This window comes from Kogia breviceps, chromosome 10, assembly GCF_026419965.1.
Source record: "Kogia breviceps isolate mKogBre1 chromosome 10, mKogBre1 haplotype 1, whole genome shotgun sequence".
Lineage (NCBI taxonomy): Eukaryota > Metazoa > Chordata > Mammalia > Artiodactyla > Physeteridae > Kogia > Kogia breviceps.
In genome coordinates, this window is record NC_081319.1 from 52,309,174 (window position 1) to 52,328,651 (window position 19,478).

Consider the following 19,478-nt stretch of genomic DNA (forward strand, 5'->3'; position numbering starts at 1 on the left):
ATGCAAGAATTTTTCAATATCTGCAAAATCAATGTGATACACCACGTTAAGAGATTGAAGAATAAAAATCATATGATTATTTCAACAGATGCAGAAAAAGCTTTTGACAATATTGAACATCGATTTATGATAAAAACTCTCTAGAAAGTGGGCCCAGAGGAAACATACATCAACATACTAAAGGCCATATATGACAAACCCACAGCTAACATCATACTCAATGGTGAGAAGCTGAAAGGATTTAAGTGGGTTAATTACATGCCCACTCTCACCACTTTTATTCAACAGAGTACTGGAAGTCCTAGCCACAGCAATCAGACAAGAAAAAGAAATAAATCCAAATTTTGAAAGGAAGAAGTAAAACTGTCAGTGTTTGCATGATACTAAGTGCAGAAAATCCTAAAGATGCCACCAGAAACTACTACAGCTTATTAATGAATCTGGTAAAGTTTCAGAATATAAAATTGATATACAGAAATCTGTTGCATTTCTATGCATTGACAACGAACTGTAAGATACGGAAACAGGGACTTCCCTGGTGGTGCAGTGGATAGGAATCCACCTGTCAGTGCACGGGACACGGGTTCAATCCCTGGTCCAGAAAGACCCCACATGCCGCGGAGCAACTAAGCCCATGCGCCACAACTACTGAGCCTGCACTCTAGAGCCCACGTGTCACAACTACTGAGCCTGCGTGCTGCAACTACTGAAGTCCACGTGCCTAGAGCCTGTGCTCCGCAACAAGAGAAGCCACTGCAACAAGAAACCCACACACCACAACAAAGAGTAGCCCCCACTCGCCACAACTAGAGAAAGCCCACACGCAGCAATGAAGACCCAACGCAGCCAAAAATAAATAAAATCTTAAAAAAAAAAGATAAGGAAACAATCCCATTTACCATTTCATCAAAAAGAATAAAATAACTACAAATAAACCTATCTAAGGAGGTAAAAGACCTGTATTGGAAAACTATAAGACATTAAAAGACTATAAAACTATAAGGTGAAGAAATTGAAGATGACACAAACAGATGAAAAGATATATCTTGTATTCTTGTATTGGAAAAATTAATATTGTTAAAGTGACCATACTACCCAAGGCAATCTATAGATTCAGTGCAATCCCTATCAAAATATACCCAGAGCACTTTTCATAGAACTAGAACAAATAATCTCAAAATTTGTATGGAAACACAAAAGACCTCGAATAACTAAAACCATGTTGGGAAAGAAGAACAGAGCTGGAGGAATCATGCTCCCTGACTTCAGACTATACTACAAAGCTACAGTAATCAAAAAGTATGGTACTAGTAGAAAAACAGACACACAGATCAATGGAACAGAATAGACAGCCCAGAAGTAAACCCACACACAGTTAATTAACTTATGACAAAGGAAGAAAGAATATACAATGGAGAAAAGACAGTCTCTTCAATAAATGGTGTTGGGAAAACTGGACAGACACATGCAAGAGAATGAAACTAGATCCCTGTCTTATACCATACACAAAAATTAACTTAGAATGGATGACAGGCTTCCAACGTAAGATCTGAAAACATAACATTCCTAGAAAAAAAACAGGCTGTAGGCTCCTTGACATAAATTATGGAGGTGATTTTTTGGACTTGACACCAAAAGAAAAGGCAACAAAAGCAAAAATAAACAAGTTGGACTACATCAAACTAAAAAGCTTCTGCTCAGCAAAGCAAACCATCAACAGAATGAAAATATAACCTACTGAATGATTTTACAAATCATATATTTGATAAGAAGTTAATATCCAACAAGAAATACAATTAAAAGATGGGGAAAGGATCTAAGATATCTTTCCAAAGACACACAGATGGCCAACAAGTACATGAATAGGTGCTCAACATCACTAATCATCAGGGAAATACAAATCAAAACCACAATGAGATACCACCTCACACCTGTCAGAATGGCTATTACCAAAAAGACAACAAATAACAAGTGTTGGTGAGAATGTGGAAAAAAGGGAACCCTATGCACTGTTGGTAGGAATGTAAATTGATGCAGCCACTGTGGAAAACACTATGGAGGTTCGTCAACAAATTAAATAATAGAACTACCATACGATCCAGGAATTCCACTTCAGGGTATTTTTCTGAAGAAAACAAAAACATTGTTTCAAAAGATATAGGCACTCCTATGTTCACTGAAGCATTATGTACAATAGCCAAGATATGGAAACAACTGAAATGTCTATCGATAAACGAATGGATAAAGAAAATATGGTAGATATATACAATGGAATATTATTCAACCATAAAAAAGAAGGAAATTGTTCACACTTGCAACAACATGGATGGACTTTGAGGGCATTATGCTAAGTGAAATAAGTCACACAATGAAAGACAAATACTTTGAAAGAAAGACAAATGATCTTATATGTATAATCATAAAAAAAAATGAGCTCATATGTATACAGATTTATGGTTCCAGAGGTGGGGAATGGGAGGGTGGGCAAAATGGGTGAAGGGGGTCAAAAGGTACAAACTTCCAGTTATAATACAACTAAGTCATGGGGATGTAATATACAGCATGGTAACTATAGTTACTAATACTGTATGGCATATTGGAAAGTGCTAGAAGAGTAAATCTTAAAAATTCTCCTCACAAGAAAAAAAAATTCTCTAACTATGTATGGTGACAGATGTTAACTAGACTTATTGTGGTGATCACTGTGCAACATATACAAATATCAAATCGTTCTGTTGTACAGCTTAAACTAATATGTTATATGTCAATTACACCTGAATTTTTTTAAAGTAATTTACCTCCATAAAGGGCAGTTCCTCCTTCAATTAGGTTGCTGGAGGGTGGGAGGTGGGTATTGAATCATTTTAATCTCTAGTTGACCTAGGTTTCAGATTTGTTGCAGCATTAGTTAGATTCAGTTCAAGAATGGTTTAAAATTTTTTTAGGGTGACACCAGAACCTCACCTTCAGGAGAAGTTGGGGTCTGAGCACTAGTAAAACTTCACAGATCTCTTTGAGCTGTACAACCAGGCTGCTAGCGAGCACTCTCTATTTTACATTCTGGCTGCCAGCTGGGGAGGTCTTTGTTCTGCAGAGGTACCCTCTACTGTCCGTTCCTTAAGGAGCTCTCTCTCTGCCCTGTTACTCTAACTCCACCGTCTGAAAGCCTTTTGCCTTGTCCTGACTGAAAACCTGTATAGCCATAGAGGGACATTTCTCAGCTCTCCCGCGGGCCCCATCCGTTGGGACCCTGCCTTACACTTGGCAAAAGCCCCTAGCGCCTCAGAGAGGTTTCTGCTGACTCTCCTGCCTTGCCCCAAGCCTTCAGCAGGCTCCGCCCACCTCAAGGATGTTCTCAGCTCTCTTCCCTTGACCCCAGCCTCCAGCACACTTCTACATCCATGTACTCAGTGAAGGCCCATGGGAAAGAGAGGTAGGTGCAGCCTAGCTGTGCGGCTGGGGCTCCTCGGGGTTCCAAATGTCACTCCAGCCCCCATGCAGTAAAAGTTTGGCTGATTTCTCCAAGCTGTCTATAGGAGAGTCTTCTTCCTCCTGCTGTCCCCACCATGGAAGAAAGTTACCTATGTGTCTCCTTTTTTCTGGGAAGGGCACATTACATCCTGGATTTTAATTCATTTAGATTTCTTTGTGTCCTCAGCTCTCTAGAGAGTTTTTAAAGAACTGTGATTTTCTAGCTTCTCTATCTTTTCCCACTGTTAGGGTAGAAACAGCATGTCTAATTTTTGCAACTTTCCAAGTCCTAACAGAATGTAGAAGTCTTTATTATCCATTCTGATAGAAAAAAAGAGAGACTTAGAGCAGATAAATGACTTGCCCAAGGTTTAGCACTAAAAACAAACAAACAAAAAAACCCCAGAAAAACTACAGTATAAACTTGTATCTCCTGACTCCAAGTCTAGGGTTCTTTGCACTGCACAACCAGTAGTAAAAGGCTATTTGACTCTGGGGAAGGCATTTAACCTCTCAGTATTTCTAATTTGTAAAATGAAAGGACTGTACTAGGGAAACTCAAAAGTCTCTTCCAAATCTAATGATTTCAAGATTCAATTAAGTTTGTGTTTTTAAAATATCCCACTGTTTCTGAAAACAAAATTGTGTGTCTTTAGGTGCCTTTAGATTTTAGATGTCTAATAAGGGTCACAAATTTATCAGGTCCAAAAGCAACTCCTTTCTTCATCCCTTCGCTAAATTTACTCCTCCCATAGTCTTCATCTCAGCAAATGACAACCTGTTCCTATTGCTCAGGCTCAAATCACTGAACTATCCTTGATTTCCTTTTCTTTTCTATTCCACAGCCAATCCTATGGAAGACTGCACCAATAATGTCCTCTCTGGTCTCCTCTGTTCTTGTCCTTTCTCCCCTCCCTCCTACACCACATGTATTTTCCACAGAGCAGACGGACTGGTCCTTTTATAAAATATGTCATATTCTGTCATTCTTCTTAAACTTTACCAATCATTTCCCCTTCCCTCAAAGGGAAAGGCAAACTCCTTTAAATGGCTTGTAAGTCCTAGGCGATCTGGTCTCACTGACTACCTTGGACTTCCCCCTTGCCATGCTCCTGTCTTACTCCACTCCAGCCTCACTGTTTTCCTTGCTGTTTCTCCAACACACCAGGCAGTGCCCCAGGACCTTTACACTTGTGTCCTTTCCTGAAATGGTCTTTCTCTAGGCATTCCCATGACATATCCTCTGCTCAGATGTCACCTTATCAGAGAGGCCTTCCCTTCCACCTACATAAAAAGCAAGTCCTTCCACTTCTCATCCACTCACCCATCCTGCAAAACTTCCTTTCTCTTACTCAGCTTTCTTTTTCTCCAAAGCACTCTTCACCACCTTATCTGTATGTTTATTATCTGTCTTCCCACTGCTAGAACATAAACTCCAAGAGGGCAGAGGCTTCCCTGTTTCATTCACTACTGGATACCCACTGCCTAAAACAGTGACTGGCACATAGTGGGACACACAAATATTTGCTGGCTAGAAAACCATGAGACAGAAAATTTAATAGAAAGACACAATTACATGGGCAGCACTGAGAACTGGAAAAGCTGGGTTTGAACCATGAGTGTGACCCCACAAAAGCTTTCCCAATGACTGCCCTGTTCTGCTTCCCTAGACCCCTCTGCTCCAACCACCCCAGTGCTGGAACAGTGGCTGAGGTAGACACTACACAGGGTAGAGGTGAGACACAAAATGAGACAGGGAAGGCAGAAGTAAAAGTATAGCCCAACCCATGGCTGCCCATATCTGAGCTTTGGTGGTCTGTACTGTTATAAAAAAAAAAAAAAAGCCAAGTAAATCCTTCAGGATGTCATTACACAACATCATAATAGAGAGTCTGTCATAAAAGAAAAAGAGCTTGCTGGCTCAGATGACAAGACAACCAAGACTCTTAATCTTGCGGTAGTATGTTCATGTCAGGCACTGGGCACAATCTTTAGTTTGGGAAGAAGCCATGGTGCTACAGTTAAGACGTCAGACTTCTTCTTTTTTTTAAATTTTTATTTATTTATTTATTTATTTTTGGCTGCATTGGGTCTTCATTGCTGTGCGCAGGCTTTCTCTGGTTGCTGTGAGCGCGGGCTACTCTTCGTTGCGCTGCGCAGGCTTCTCATTGTGGTGGCTTCTCTTGTTGCGGAGCACAGGCTCTAGGCATTTGGGCTTCAGTAGTTGTGGCACACGGGCTCAGTAGTTGCGGCTCATGGGCTCTAGAGCGCAGGCTCAGTAGTTGGGGTGCACAGGCTTATTTGCTCTGTGGCATGTGCGATCTTCCCGGACCAGGGCTTGAACCCGTGTCCCCTGAATTGGCAGGCAGATTCTTAACCACTGCACCACCATGGAAGCCCCAAGACGTCAGACTTTGGAGACAGACTACTTGAGTTCAAATCCTGGCTCTGCCACTCACCAACTATGTGACCTTGGGCAAACTGCCTAATCAACTAGGCCTGTTAAGTGGGTACAGTGATGTTAATCTCATAGAGATGTTAGAAGAGTTAAATGAGATAAACATGAAGTGATCAGCCTAAAACTGGGCACAGTGGAATGGTTCCATGAAAGCAAGTTATTGTTACAATTACTAAAAATTGTGTCCCCCACCCCAGTGCAGCCAAAAGCGAGACCAATTTTGACAAGAGTAGAAAAATTAATGCATAGAGAAACGTCTTGTCATATCTATTAACACAGATCTCATTACATAATCCCTCTTAACTATACCATGTGATGGCAAAGAGACCAAAACTGCCTGTAAAATAAAATATATTTTATTGTGCTTCTCAACACCTCTGAGAAGTCCTAACCACAGGCAAATACAGAAAGGAAAGGCCAAAATAGGGAGAAAATCCAAATAAAATGAATTAAAATGGGAAAACTGTATGATACGCTATTTTATAATTTCCAAAAAGTAAATCTGCCTTACAAGCTAAAGTGGTAAGCAATAACAAAAACCTGATGACAAGAGGTATCCCAATGTATATTTTAAGCCACATGAATTAAAGTTTAAATAGTTATTTGATGTCTTTTTGTAACAGTTTTAGCATATACAAGTAAAAAAAATGTAAAATTTTTTATTAGGAAAAATCTCAGAAAATAAAATTTTACTTTTAAAAATAGTTTCATCCCCCAATTCTAAATGGCTTTACATTAAAAGCTGGTCTTATAAATCATACCAATGTTTTCTTAGGTCAGTCTCCCAAAGCAATAGAAATAAAACCAAAAATAAACAAATGGGACCTAATCAAACTTATAAGCTTTTACACAGCAAAGGAAACCACAGGAAAAAAAAAAAAAAAGAAAGAAAGAAAGAAAAGAAAAGACAACCTACAGAATGGAAGAAAATATTCTCAAATGATGAGACCAACAAGGGCTTAATCTCCGAAATATACAAACAGCTCATACAACTCAACAACAAAAAAAAACAAACAACCCAATCGAAAAATCGGTAGAAGGGGACTTCCCTGGCAGTCCAGTGGTTGAGACTTCACCTTCTAATGCAGGGGGTGCGGGTTTGATCCCTGGTCAGGAAGCTAAGATTCCCACATGCCTCGTGGGCAAAAAAACAAAACATAAAACAGAAGCAATATTGTAACAAATTCAATAAAGACTTTTAAAAATGGTCCACATCAAAAAAATCTTTTTTTAAAAAAGAAAAATGGGCAGAAAACCTTAATACAGGGATCCCCAACCCCCGGGCTGCGGACCACTACTGCTGGTCCGTGGCCTGTTAGGAACGGGGCCACACAGCAGAAAGTGAGCAGCAGGCAAGTGAGCAAAGCTTCATATGCCGCTAACCATCACTCGCATTACCGCCTGAACCATCATATCCCACTTCCCCCCACAACCCCAGTGGAAAAATTGTCTTCCATGAAACCGGTCCCTGGTGCCAAAAAGGTTGGGGACCACTGCCTTAATAGACATTTCTCCAAAGAAGACATACAGATGGCCAGTAGACACATGAAAAGATGCTCAACATCACTAATCATTAGAGAAATGCAAATCAAAACGACAGTGAGGTATCACCTCACACCAGTCAGAATGGCCATCATTAAAAAGTCTACAAATAACACATGCTAGAGACGGTGTGGAGAAAAGGGAACCCTCCTACACTGTCGGTGGGAATGTAAGTTGGTGCAGCCATTGTGGAAAATAGTATGGAGGTTCCTCAGAAAACTAAAAATCGAATTACCATATGAGCCAGCAATCCCACTCCTGAGCATATACTCAGAGAAAACTATAATTCAAAAAGATACATGCACCCCTATGTTCATAGCAGCACTACTCACAAGAGCCGAGACATGGAAACAACCTAAATGTCCACTGACGGATGAATGGATAAGGAAGATGTGGTACATATATACAACGTAATACTACTCAGCCATAAAAAAGAATGAAATAATGCCATTTGCAGCAACATGGATACAACCAGAGATTATCATGCTAAGTGAAGTAAGTCAGAAAGAGAAAGACAAATACCATATGATATCATTTATATGTGGAATCTACAACATGACACAAGTGAACCTATCTATGAAACAGAAACAGACTCACGGACATAGAGAACAGACTTGTGGCTGCCAAGGGGGAGGGGGTTAAGGGAGGCATGGAGTGGGAGTTTGAGGTTAGCAGATGCAAACTATTATGTATAGAATGGATAAACAACAAGGTCCTACTGTATAGCACAGGGAACTATATCCAATCTCCTGGGATAAATCATAATAGAAAAGAATATTTTAAAAAAAGAATGTCTGTATGTGATAACTGAGCCACTTTGCTGTACAGCAGAAATTGGCACCACATTGCAAATCAACTATACTTCAATAAAATTTTAACAAAATGCTGGTCTTTGTGATTCACAAAAGCAGGTGCCAATTCCTGAGCACAAACTGAAATGACAGGAGAAACTTTAAATGCTATTACAGCCATGAGTATGAACCCTAATCCAATAATCTGTCTTCACTGATGCCTCTTCATCTCATCTGTGTGAAAGAGGAGAGAAGGTTAGGAGTGCCTACTCTGTTCTACAGCATCCAGTCCAGTGCCAAGAACAACAAAATACAAGTGTTTATATACATAAGTGCTCAAAACATTAAAATCCAAGTAAGAGAGAAAACTAATTTCCTAACATACAAATAGCATATATATTGAGGAACATATAATGATACACTATACATTATAATACAAAACCATAAGCAGGTTCTCTTTTTTTTAATTAATTAATTTACTTATTTATGGCTGCATCGGGTCTTTGTTGCTGCGCACAGGCTTTCTCTAGTTGTGTAGAGTGGTGGCTACTCTTCGTTGTGGTGCGCGGGCTTCTCATTGCAGTGGCTTCTCTTGTTGTGGAGCACGGGCTCTAGGTGCACGGGCTTCAGTAGTTGTGGTACGCAGGCTCAGTAGTTGTGGCTCGCGGGCTCTAGAGCGCAGGCTCAGTAGCTGTGGCACACGGGCTTAGCTGCTTGTGGGATCTTCCTGGACCAGGGCTCGAACCCATGTCCCCTTCACTAGCAGGTAGATTCTTAACCACTGCGCCACCAGGGAAGTCCCATAAGCAGGTTCTGAGACAAGATGCCTGGTTTTGAAATCCGGCTGGGTGACTGGGCAAGTTACTTTACCTCTCCGTGCCTCAATTTCCTCATCTCTCAAATGGGGAAAAGGTATTCTCCTCATAAGGTGGTTGTGATGGTTAATTAACACACGTAAGGTGCTTATAAAAATGTCTCACACATAAAATGTACACAATAAATGTCAGCTCTCATTATTATTTAGAGGCAATAGAAACAAGTGGCTTAATTGAAGAAACTTTCATTGAGAAATAGCTAAGCAGAGTTCCAAAATTCATGTGCAAAGTCATAAATATCAAATGCTAAAGCTGTATGTTTAGATTCAAGCATTTAATGAAGGGTTATGTTATGATCTCAAACACAGTTTGGGGGATTACAGAAGCAGTCTCCTCATCCTCGCTGCTATACCAACCATTCCCCTTTTTCCCTGGAGCCCAGCCATCATCTTACCACCCAATTAAATCCCTTCCATGAATTAAATTCTTAATGCTTAAAGATATACAAAAAGCAAAGCATTTCTAAGTTTAGCAAAGTAACCACTAGTACATAAGTACAATAAAATGCTTTTATTTTAGAGTAAATAAAACTCTAAAATTTACAATAGTGAATCAAGGTGGACTGTGGGTCAGGATGGAAGGGGTAGACAAAGGAGAAGAAAAGGAAAATGGACAACAGGAGGAATATGAGACTTCAGAGAGAAAGCTGTGAATATGTAACTCCGGAATATTCTTCTTCGCCTTCCTATAATCATAAGGGCTTTTCACACAGATAACATGTAAAAGCAAGGCACTGCAACATTTAAAACACTTAGATTTTTGTAAAATTCATTTCCTGAAACTCTTGCTGGCTCCATTAATTTTCACTTAAAACAATTCAGAATTTGAAAGAAACATGCACAAAGTAAAGAAGGCACTGCTGTTAATTTGTGGGTGATTTTTTTTCCTGCTATCAACAGGCCACACACCTGGCAGTTGTTTATCCAGAGTCAATGAGATACAGATCATCCACATTCCCTTACTACCTTAATTATTAAGAAAACACAGAGCTAGCCAGGATTCCAATGGGCAGTTTCTCTCTCCAGAAGGCTGACTGCCACTTGGGGAGCACCCCGCATCCTCAGCTTATTAGCTCTTCCACTAACCCCTGCAGATAAGGAGCAAATCTACACTAAATTATGAACAGTTACAGAAACTGTTTCTCAAACTAGGCATTTTCTTATTCCCCACCCCCACTCCCTCTCAAATATTCTATACCAAAGGTGTGTCCCCAATCAGAGAATCCAGCCCCTCTCTTCTTTCACACCCTTTGGAGGCTTCTGGAGAATTCACACATCTGGTTGGCAGTCCCCTGAATCCTGCCTATTCAAGCCAATACCTGAGCTGAGTCTTCAGATTAGGTTTTAAAAAAAAACGTGCTTTAATGGGGACCAGGTGGGAATGTCCATTCACTCTCAAGTTTATTGAATAAAGGTAATGATTTAAGACGTGTACCACGCACTAACTATGAATTGAATCCCTGAGTGAGGGTGCTGCATGCACGAAAAAACTCCAGCTTAATGTCCCCATTTTTAAAAAGGAGGGAGGAATCTCCAAAATTACAAATTTAAATTTCCACATGCTAAAAAACCTGTCAGAATGATGAATTTCAAAGAAATATCCATTTGTATATTGCTAACATAACTGCATAGAAACAAGACAGGAAGCACGTAGACTGCAATATAGCGTTGGTATGAATATATATGGCATATGATATTCAATACATATCCTTTTTAATTTTTTTCTAACCACACCCTCTCTGAGTGGCTTCCTAGGCTCGCCGGGGCCAAACAGCGTCACGCTTGTCCGGCGACCGGCCGGTTGGGGGGGTCCCAGCCAGGCACTCAAAGGTGAGAACGCGGCCCTGGGCAGCGGGAGGGCGCTCCGGCTCTCCAAGGGGTCCCCCTCCCGCGGGTCCGCCCAGTCCTGCCCTGACCGGCAGCCCCGCAGGCCGCAGCCCGGCCTCTCTGCGACCCCGGCGCCGCCCGCCCCAGCCCAGAAGGCGGCCGCCCTGCGACCCAGCCCGGGCGGGGAAGGGCCAGGCGACCGGGCTGCGAGGGCCCCAAACTCACCATGGCCGAAGAGCCACAAGCGCGCCCACAGCCCAGAGTCACACGGCGCCGGCAACGCCCGTTGTCCTGGTGACGCCAACTGGGCGCCCCGCCCCGTCCCCTAGGTGGGCTCAGAGGCAGCCATTGGCTGCCGGACAGCACATGACGCGCAGGGGCGGTGCCCTTTGGACCGCCTCCCGCCCCCCACGACTCGGCTCTTGGGCGGGGCCTCTTTGGCTTTCCGCCTTTGCATCTGTCCCTCATCACCCTGATCACCTTGACATCCTTCACCTGACAGATGACCCAGCGCAGACTGACCTGATGGGAAACGCCTTTATGGACTTACCTTGTTTAAGAAACCTTATTTAAGTTACCTTGATTACACATGATTATTTGAGACATTTTATTTATCTATTTAAATTTATTTATTTACGTATTTTTGGCTGCGTTGGGTCTTCGTTGCTGCACTCGGGCTTTCTTTAGTTGCGGTGAGCCGGGGCTACTCTTTGTTGTGGTGCACAGGCTTCTTCTCACTGCCGTGGCTTCTCTCGTTACAGAGCACGGGCTCTAGGCGCACAGGCTTCAGTAGTTGTGGCACGCGGGCTCAGTAGTTGTGGCGCACGGGCTTAATTGCTCCGCGGCATGTGGGATCTTGCCGGACCAGGGCTCAAACCTGTGTCCCCTGCATTAGCAGGCAGATTCTTAACCTGTGTGCCACCAGGGAAGTCCTGGAGACATTTTAAACAATAACGAATTAAAAGGAATAAAACCACACCAAATCTCAGCACCTGATATAACCACTGCTTATATTTTAGTCTATCTGCTTCCAAGCCCGCAACAAAATGTATATTATTATAATACACTGTATTCTTAGAAATGGAAGCAAACCATACGCACTTTTATTATCTACTTTTTTCAATTTAAAAATTATCCTTGCATACCAATTAATGTCATAGCATTGTATGTATACACTCTATTAAATCATTCAGCAGCTTGTCGGATGTTTTTAATACGGCTGACAGGAACTTTAGATATCCTCAAATACAGCCCATTAAGTCTATGAAGAGACATACTCAACAGCAGATCTGACATCTCCCCTTGAATGTCTAATAGACATCCCACACTTAAATATAGCCCCAATAAGACTTTTGATCCAAGTTTCTTACTCTCCCTAAACAAATGGACAACTGTAGCCCTCAACAATCAACACCAGAAAGCCCTGTGAAGAGGAAGAGAATTTGTAGTGATGGAAAGTAGATTACTGGTTGTTCACAGCTGGGGTAGGAGTGGTGGAGGAAGAGATAATAACTAAAGGGTATGAGGTTTCTTTTTGAGGTGATGAAAGTGTTCTAAAGTTGACTGTGGTGATGGATATCTATGAATATACTAAAAACCACTGCGTTGTACAGTTTGTGTGAAATGCATAGTATGTGAGTTATATTTCAATAAAGCTGTGTGGTTTTTTGTTTTGTTTTGTTTTTATAAATTTTTTAATTTATTTATTTATTTTAGGCTGAGTTGGGCCTTTGTTGCTGCACGTGGGCTTTCTCTACTTGTGGCGAGTGGGGGCTACTCTTTGTTGCAGTGTGCAGGCTTCTCATTGTGGTGGCTTCTCCTGTTGCAGAGCACCGGCTCTAGGCACGCAGACTTCAGTAGTTGTGGCACGCGGGCTCAGTAGTTGTGGCTTGCGGGCTCTAGAGTGCAGGCTCAGTAGTTGTGGCACACAGGCTTAGTTGCTCTGCAGCATGTGGGATCTTCCCGGACCAGGGCTCGAACCCATGTCCCCTGCATTGGCAGATGGATTCTAAACCACTGCACCACCAGGGAAGCCCAAGCTGTGTTTTTTTTAAAGCTCTGTTGTTGCTCATACATACTCTCAACTTTAGCTAATCTTGAAAATTTGTCTTTGTATCAATATGATATATCCCTCTTTGGAACTTTTCACTTTGAATCCATTTATTCTTTTTTCCCCAGCTTTACTGAGGTATAATTGACAATTTAAAATTGTACATATTTAAGGTGTACAATGTGATGATTTGATATATGTATACATTGTGAAATAATGACAATTCAGTTAACATACCCATTACCTCACATAGTTACCACTATTTTTCTTTCTCTCTTTCTTTCAGTGATAACTCTTAAGATCTACCTTCTTAGCAAATGTCAAGTACACAAAACAGTATTGTTAACTATATTCACATTGTTATACATTAGATATCCAAAACCTATTCATCTTGCAAAACTGAAATTTTGTACCCCTTGACCAGCATCTCATTTCCCTCTACCCCCAACCCCTGGTAACCGCCATTCCACTCTCTGCATCTGTGCGTTTGACTATTTTAGAAAGCACATATAAGTGAGATCATGCAGTATTTGTCTTTCTGTGTCCAGTTTCTTTCAATTAGCATAGTATCCTCAAGGTTCATCCATGTCACAAACAGCAGGATATTCTTCTTTTTAAACACTGAATAACATTCCATTGTATAATATATAGGTTTCCCTTTCTAAACGTTTATATTAATATATTCATACAACAATTAGGATTTTGAAACTAGCTTCTTTTACTTAGCACATTTTCAAGATTCATCCAAGTTGTAGCATGTACCAGTACTTCATTCTTTTTTATGGTCAAATAATATTCCTTGAAAGGATATACCACAGTTTTGCTTATCCATTTGTTCACTGATGGTCATTTCCATCATTTGGCTGTCGTGAATAATGCTGCTATGAATATTTATGAACACTTTTTTTTTTACCGTGCCATGTGGCATACAGGATCTTCCCTGACCAGGGATCAAACCTATGCCCCCTTCATTGGGAGCAAAAAGTCTTAACCACTGGACCTCCAGGGAAGTCCTGAATACATTTTCATACAGACACGTGTTTCTATTTCTCGTGAGTGTATATCTAGGGTATATATCTAGAAGTAAAATTTCTGGGTCATAAGGTAACTCTGTTTCAGCATTTGAGGTACTGCCAGAGTGCTTTCCAAAGTGGCTGCACCATTTTATATTCCCACCAACAGTGTGTAAGGATACCAGTTTCTCCACAGCCATGTCGTATGTTGAAGAAAAAAGTAGTAAAAATGAAGGCAGTTTAAGACAATTAAAAAATAAGCCACAGATTGGGAGAATGTATCTGCAAAACACATATCTGATAAAGAAATTGTATCCAGAATATACAAAGCACTTTTAAAACTCAACAGTAAGAAAACAAACAACCCAACTTAAAAATAATCAAAAGATCTGAACAGATACTTCATCAAAGAAGATATACAGATGGCAAATAGCATATGAAAAGATAATCAAGGGTGGCCAAGATGGCAAAGTAGGAAGACCCTGAGCTCACCTCCTCCCATGGGCAAACCAAAATCACAACTATTTACAGAGCAACTGTCTATGAGAACAAACTAAAGACCAGCAGAAAAGATTTTTCACAACTAAAGATATGAAAAAGGAACCATAATGAGATGGATAGGAGGGGCAAAGATGCAATATAGCCAAGACCCATAACCTCAAGTAGGTAACCCACAAATGAGAGGATAATCATAATTGCAGAGGTTCTCCCCAAGGAGTTAGGGATCCTAGCCTCAGATTGGGCTCACCAGCCTGGGGTCCTGCACCAGGAAAACAAGTTCCCAGAACATCTGACTTTGAAGGCCAGTGGAGCTTGCATAGGAGAGCTAGAGGGCTGTAGGAAACAAAGACTCTGCTCTTAAAGGGCACACACAAAATCTCACATACTCCAAGACTCAGCTGAGAGGCAGGAATTTCAAAGGAGCCTGGTTCAGATCCATTTGCTGACTTTGGAGAACCTCCCAAAGAGGCAGAAAGCAACTGAGACACCTCCTGGGGACACAGATGCTGCTGGTAGCCATTTGGGGGAGCCTGTCCTACCACAACGACACTGATGCAAGCACCATTCTGGAGTCCTCCCTCCAGCCCAGGGGTCCCCAACCCCTGGGCCACAGACCTGTAACAGTCCATGGCCAGTTAGGAACGGGGCCATGCAGCAGGAGGTGAGCGGCGAGCGAGCAAGCAAGCAAAGCTTCATCTGTATTTACAGCCGCTCCCCATTGCTTGCATTACCACCTGAGCTCCACCTCCTGTCAGATCATAGGTGGCATTAGATTCTCATAGGAGCACAAACCCTGCGGTGAACTGCGCATGCAAGGGATGCAAACCCTACTGTGAAATGCGCATTCAAGGGATCTAGGTTGCACGCTCCTTATGAGAATCTAATGCCTGATGACCTGAGGTGGAGCTGAGACAGTGATACTAGCGCTGGGGAGCAGCTGCAAATACAGATTATCATTAGCTGAGAGGTTTGACTGCGTGTACATTAAAGTACACGCCCTTAACTCACATCTGTTTGTGCAGCTCTGTGAGGAGATGAACGCAGAGCACACACATCTTCTCTTATACACAGAAGTGAGATGGCTTTCTAAAGGTAGATCACTGGCCAGAGTTTTTGAGTTATGAGAGCCGCTCCAGAGATTTCTTTTAGAAAAACAGTCACCATTGGCAGCACATTTCAGTGACACAGAATGGGTCGCAAAACTTGCTTACTTGTGTCACATATTCAACCTGCTTAACGAACTCAATTTGTCACTTCAGGGGAGAACAACAACTGTGTTCAAGTCAGCAGATAAAGTGGCTACATTCAAAGACAAACTGGATTTATGGGGAAAACAAGTGAACTTTGGGATTCTTGACATGTTTCAAACGTTAGCAGAGATTTTGAAAGAGACTGAGCCAGGGCCTTCTTTCTCCCAGCTGGTGCATGATCACCTATCTCAGCTTTCAAAAGAATTTGAGCATTACTTCCCAACCACAGAATACCCCCCGAACTGGGAAGGAATGAATCCGCAACCCATTTGTAAATAAGCCAGGTGAATTGACTTTGTCTGTGCTAGAAGAGGATCAAGTGCTTGAGATCACAAATGATGGTGACCTTAAAAGTATGTTTGAGGGTCTTCCCTGGTAGCACAGTGGTTGAGAGTCCACCTGCCGATGCAGGGGACACGAGTTCGTGCCCTGGTCCAGGAAGATCCCACATGCTGTGGAGCGGCTGGGCCCGTGAGCCATGGCCGCTGAGCCTGCATGTCCAGAGCCTGTGCTCCGCGGCGGGAGAGGCCACAGCGGTGAGAGGCCCACATACCGCAAAAAAAAAAAAAAAAAAAAAAAAAAAAAAAAGGTATGTTGAGACAACTTCAAATCACCATACATTCTGGGTTAAAGTTAAGGCAGAATATCCTGAGATTACCACAAAAGCACCGAAAAGCCTGCTTCCATTTCCAACATCCTATCTCTGTGAAGCAGGGTTTTCTGCAGTGACAGCAACCAAAACAGATTACGGAGTACACTGGACATAAGCAACACACTTTGGGTGTCACTATCTCCCATCACCCCCAGATGGAACCATCTAGTTGCAGGAAAACAAGCTCAGGGCTCCCACTGATTCTGCATTATGGTGAGTTGTATAATTATTTCATTATATATTACAATGTAATAATAATAGATATAAAGTGCACAATAAATGTAATGCACTCAAATCATCCCAAAACCACACCCTACCCCTGGTCCATGGAAAATCTGTCTTCCACAAAACCAGTTCCTGGTGTCAAAAAGATTGGCAGCCCATTTCAGCGACACAGAATGGGTCGCAAAACTTGCTTACTTATGTAACAAGTAAGATTGGGGACCCTATTATCTCCAGGGGCTTACCCACCCAGCAGCAGGCTGGCAACAGAGCCGGGGGCCCCTGGACTCCAAATAGCCAAAACAATCTTGAGAAAAAAGAACAAAGCTGTAGGAATCACGCTCCCTGATTTCAAACTACACTACAAAGCTACAGTGATCAAAACAGTATGGTACCAGAACAAATACAGACACATAGATCAATGGAACACAACAGAGAGTCCAGAAATGAACCCACACTTATACAGGAAATTAATAACTTGCCCTACAACAAAGAAGTCAAGAATATACAATAAGAAAATGAGAACCTCTTCAATAAATGGTGTTGGGGAAACTGGACAGACACATACAAAAGAATCAAACTGGACTACTCTCACACCATACAAAAAAAAAAAAAAACCTCAAAATTGATTAAAGACTTAAGGGAATTCCCTAGCAGTCCAGTGGTTAAGACTCCATGCTCTCACTGCCAAAGGCCTGGGTTCAGTCCCTGGTCAGGAAACTAAAATCACACAATCCACACAGTGTGGCAAAAATAATTAATTAATTAATTTAAAAAAATTTTTAAAAGAACTTAAATATAAGACCTGAAACCATAAAACTCCTAGAGGAAAACATAGGCTGTACACTCTTAGTCATTAGTCTTAGTAATGGTTTTTTGGGTATGTCTCCCTAGGCAAAGGAAACAAAGGCAAAAATAAACAAATGGGACTACATTAAACTGAAAAGCACACAGCAAAGGAGACTATCAACAAAATGAAAAGACCACCTATTGAATGGCAGAAGAGTTTCCAAAGCATATATCTGATAAGGGGTTAACATCCAAAATATGCAAAGAACTTATATGACTCAACCCAATTCAGTGTGGTTATGTCGAATATAATAAATATGTTATACAGAATTAGATTCATTTGTCATACTCTGAATTCCATGTTGGTGGTTGACTTTAAAAAATTGCCCACAGTAAAATTTTTTCCTCCTGATTTATAGTTCTATGGCTTTTGGCAAATACATAAAATTGTATATCTACCACAGAACCATATAAAACAGTTCCATTATCCCCCAAATTCCCTCATTATACCGTTTTATAGTCAACCTCTTCTCCCACATCCACCCCCTAGCAACTACTGATCTATTTTCTATCCCTATAGTCTTGCCTTTTTAAGAATGTCATATAAGTGGAATCATACAGTATACAGCCTTTTGGATTTTTCACTTAGCAGAGTGCATTTAAGATTCATCCATGTCATTATGTGAATCAATAATCTATTCCTTTTACTGCTGAGTAGTATTCCATTTTATGGACATACCCCAGTTTTGTTTATCTATTCACCTGTTGGAGGACATCTGGGTTGTTTCCAGTCTTTGACAATTCCAAATAAAGCTGCTAAAAGCATTCACATATGGATTTTTGTGCGAACATTAGTTTTCAACTCACTTGGACAGATAATCAGGACTGGGATTTCTGAGTTATAGGGAAAAGTATTCAATATCTCATCGTTAAGCATGATGTTAGCTGTAGAGTTTTTATAGCTTTATTTAGTTAACGAACTTTCCTTCTATTCCTAATTTTCTGGGAGCTTTTGGGAGTTTTTGTTTTGTCTTGTTGTACTAAATGTGTATTGAATTTTGTCCAGTGCTTTCTCAGAGTTCTCTGATACTTGCTTTTTCTATTCTGTCCACAGTATTTTTTTTTTCATTCTCATTTATTTATTTGGCTGCATTGGGTCTTAGTTGCAGCACACAGTATCTTTGCTTCAGTGCAAGGGCTTCTCTCTAGTTGTGGCATGGGGGTTTTTGCTCTCTCGTTGTGGCGCATGGGCTCCAGGACACGTGGGCTCTGTAGTTGCGGCGTGTAGGTTCCAGAGCACGTGGGCTCTGTAGGTTTTGCCACACCCGGGCTCTGATGTTGAGGCGCAGGGCTTAGTTGCCCCGCAGCATGTGGGTTCCCTGACCAGGGATCAAACCCGCACCCCTGCATTGGAAGGCAGATTCTTTACCACTGGACCACTAGGGAAGTCCCTGTCCACAGTATTTTACTGCAATAAAACACAGGTAGACTGTAGGAGGCATACTCCATCTCAGTCAGCATCAGAAGTCCTCAAAGTCTTTGGACTTCCCTGGCAACACTCAGTGCAGGCAAAATAATAATAATAATAATAATAATAATAATAAGACAGAAAAGAAAGTAGTCCTCAAAGTCTAATTTTAGCTGATAGTTCCTCCTCCCAGCTGTCGTCTTCATCAGTCTGGGTGTGCTACAACAAAGTACGATAGACTGACTGGCTTATAGACAACAAAAATTTATTTCTCACAATTTATTTCTACTTATTCTAGTTGTGGAGGCTAGAAATATGAGATCAGGGTGCCAGCACAGTCATGTCCTAGGGAGGGCTGTCTTCCAGGTTGCAGACTGCTGTCTTCTCACTGTATCCTCACATGGTGAGTAGAGAGTGAGAAAGCTCTCTGAGGTCCCTTTAATAAGGGCACTAATCCCACTAACACCATCACATTAGGAGTTAGGGTTAGGGTATAGCTTTCTTTGTGTTTATCCTGCATGGCTTTGTTTGTCCTCTAGGATCTGTGGTTTGATATCTTTTTTTTTTTTA

At 41.5% G+C, this 19,478-nt stretch overlaps 1 protein-coding gene across 6 annotated transcripts in view; it reads right to left on the reverse strand.

Moving 5' to 3' along the window:
* Positions 1 to 11,341, reverse strand: part of FBXL2 (F-box and leucine rich repeat protein 2) — a 94,754-nt gene extending 83,413 nt beyond the window's left edge. For 2 of the 6 annotated variants that reach the window (XR_010835013.1, XR_010835014.1), the window contains exon 1: positions 11,189 to 11,341. Coding sequence is in view for 1 of the 6 variants with exons in the window: in XM_059077391.2 (XP_058933374.1) it covers positions 11,189 to 11,191 (3 nt within the window). In the remaining 5 variants the exon portion in view is untranslated. The remainder of the gene's footprint in view (positions 1 to 11,188) is intronic. The other 4 variants (XR_010835015.1, XM_059077391.2, XM_067005831.1 and 1 more) reach the window with 4 other exon arrangements.
* Between the last annotated feature and the right edge of the window lie 8,137 nt (positions 11,342 to 19,478).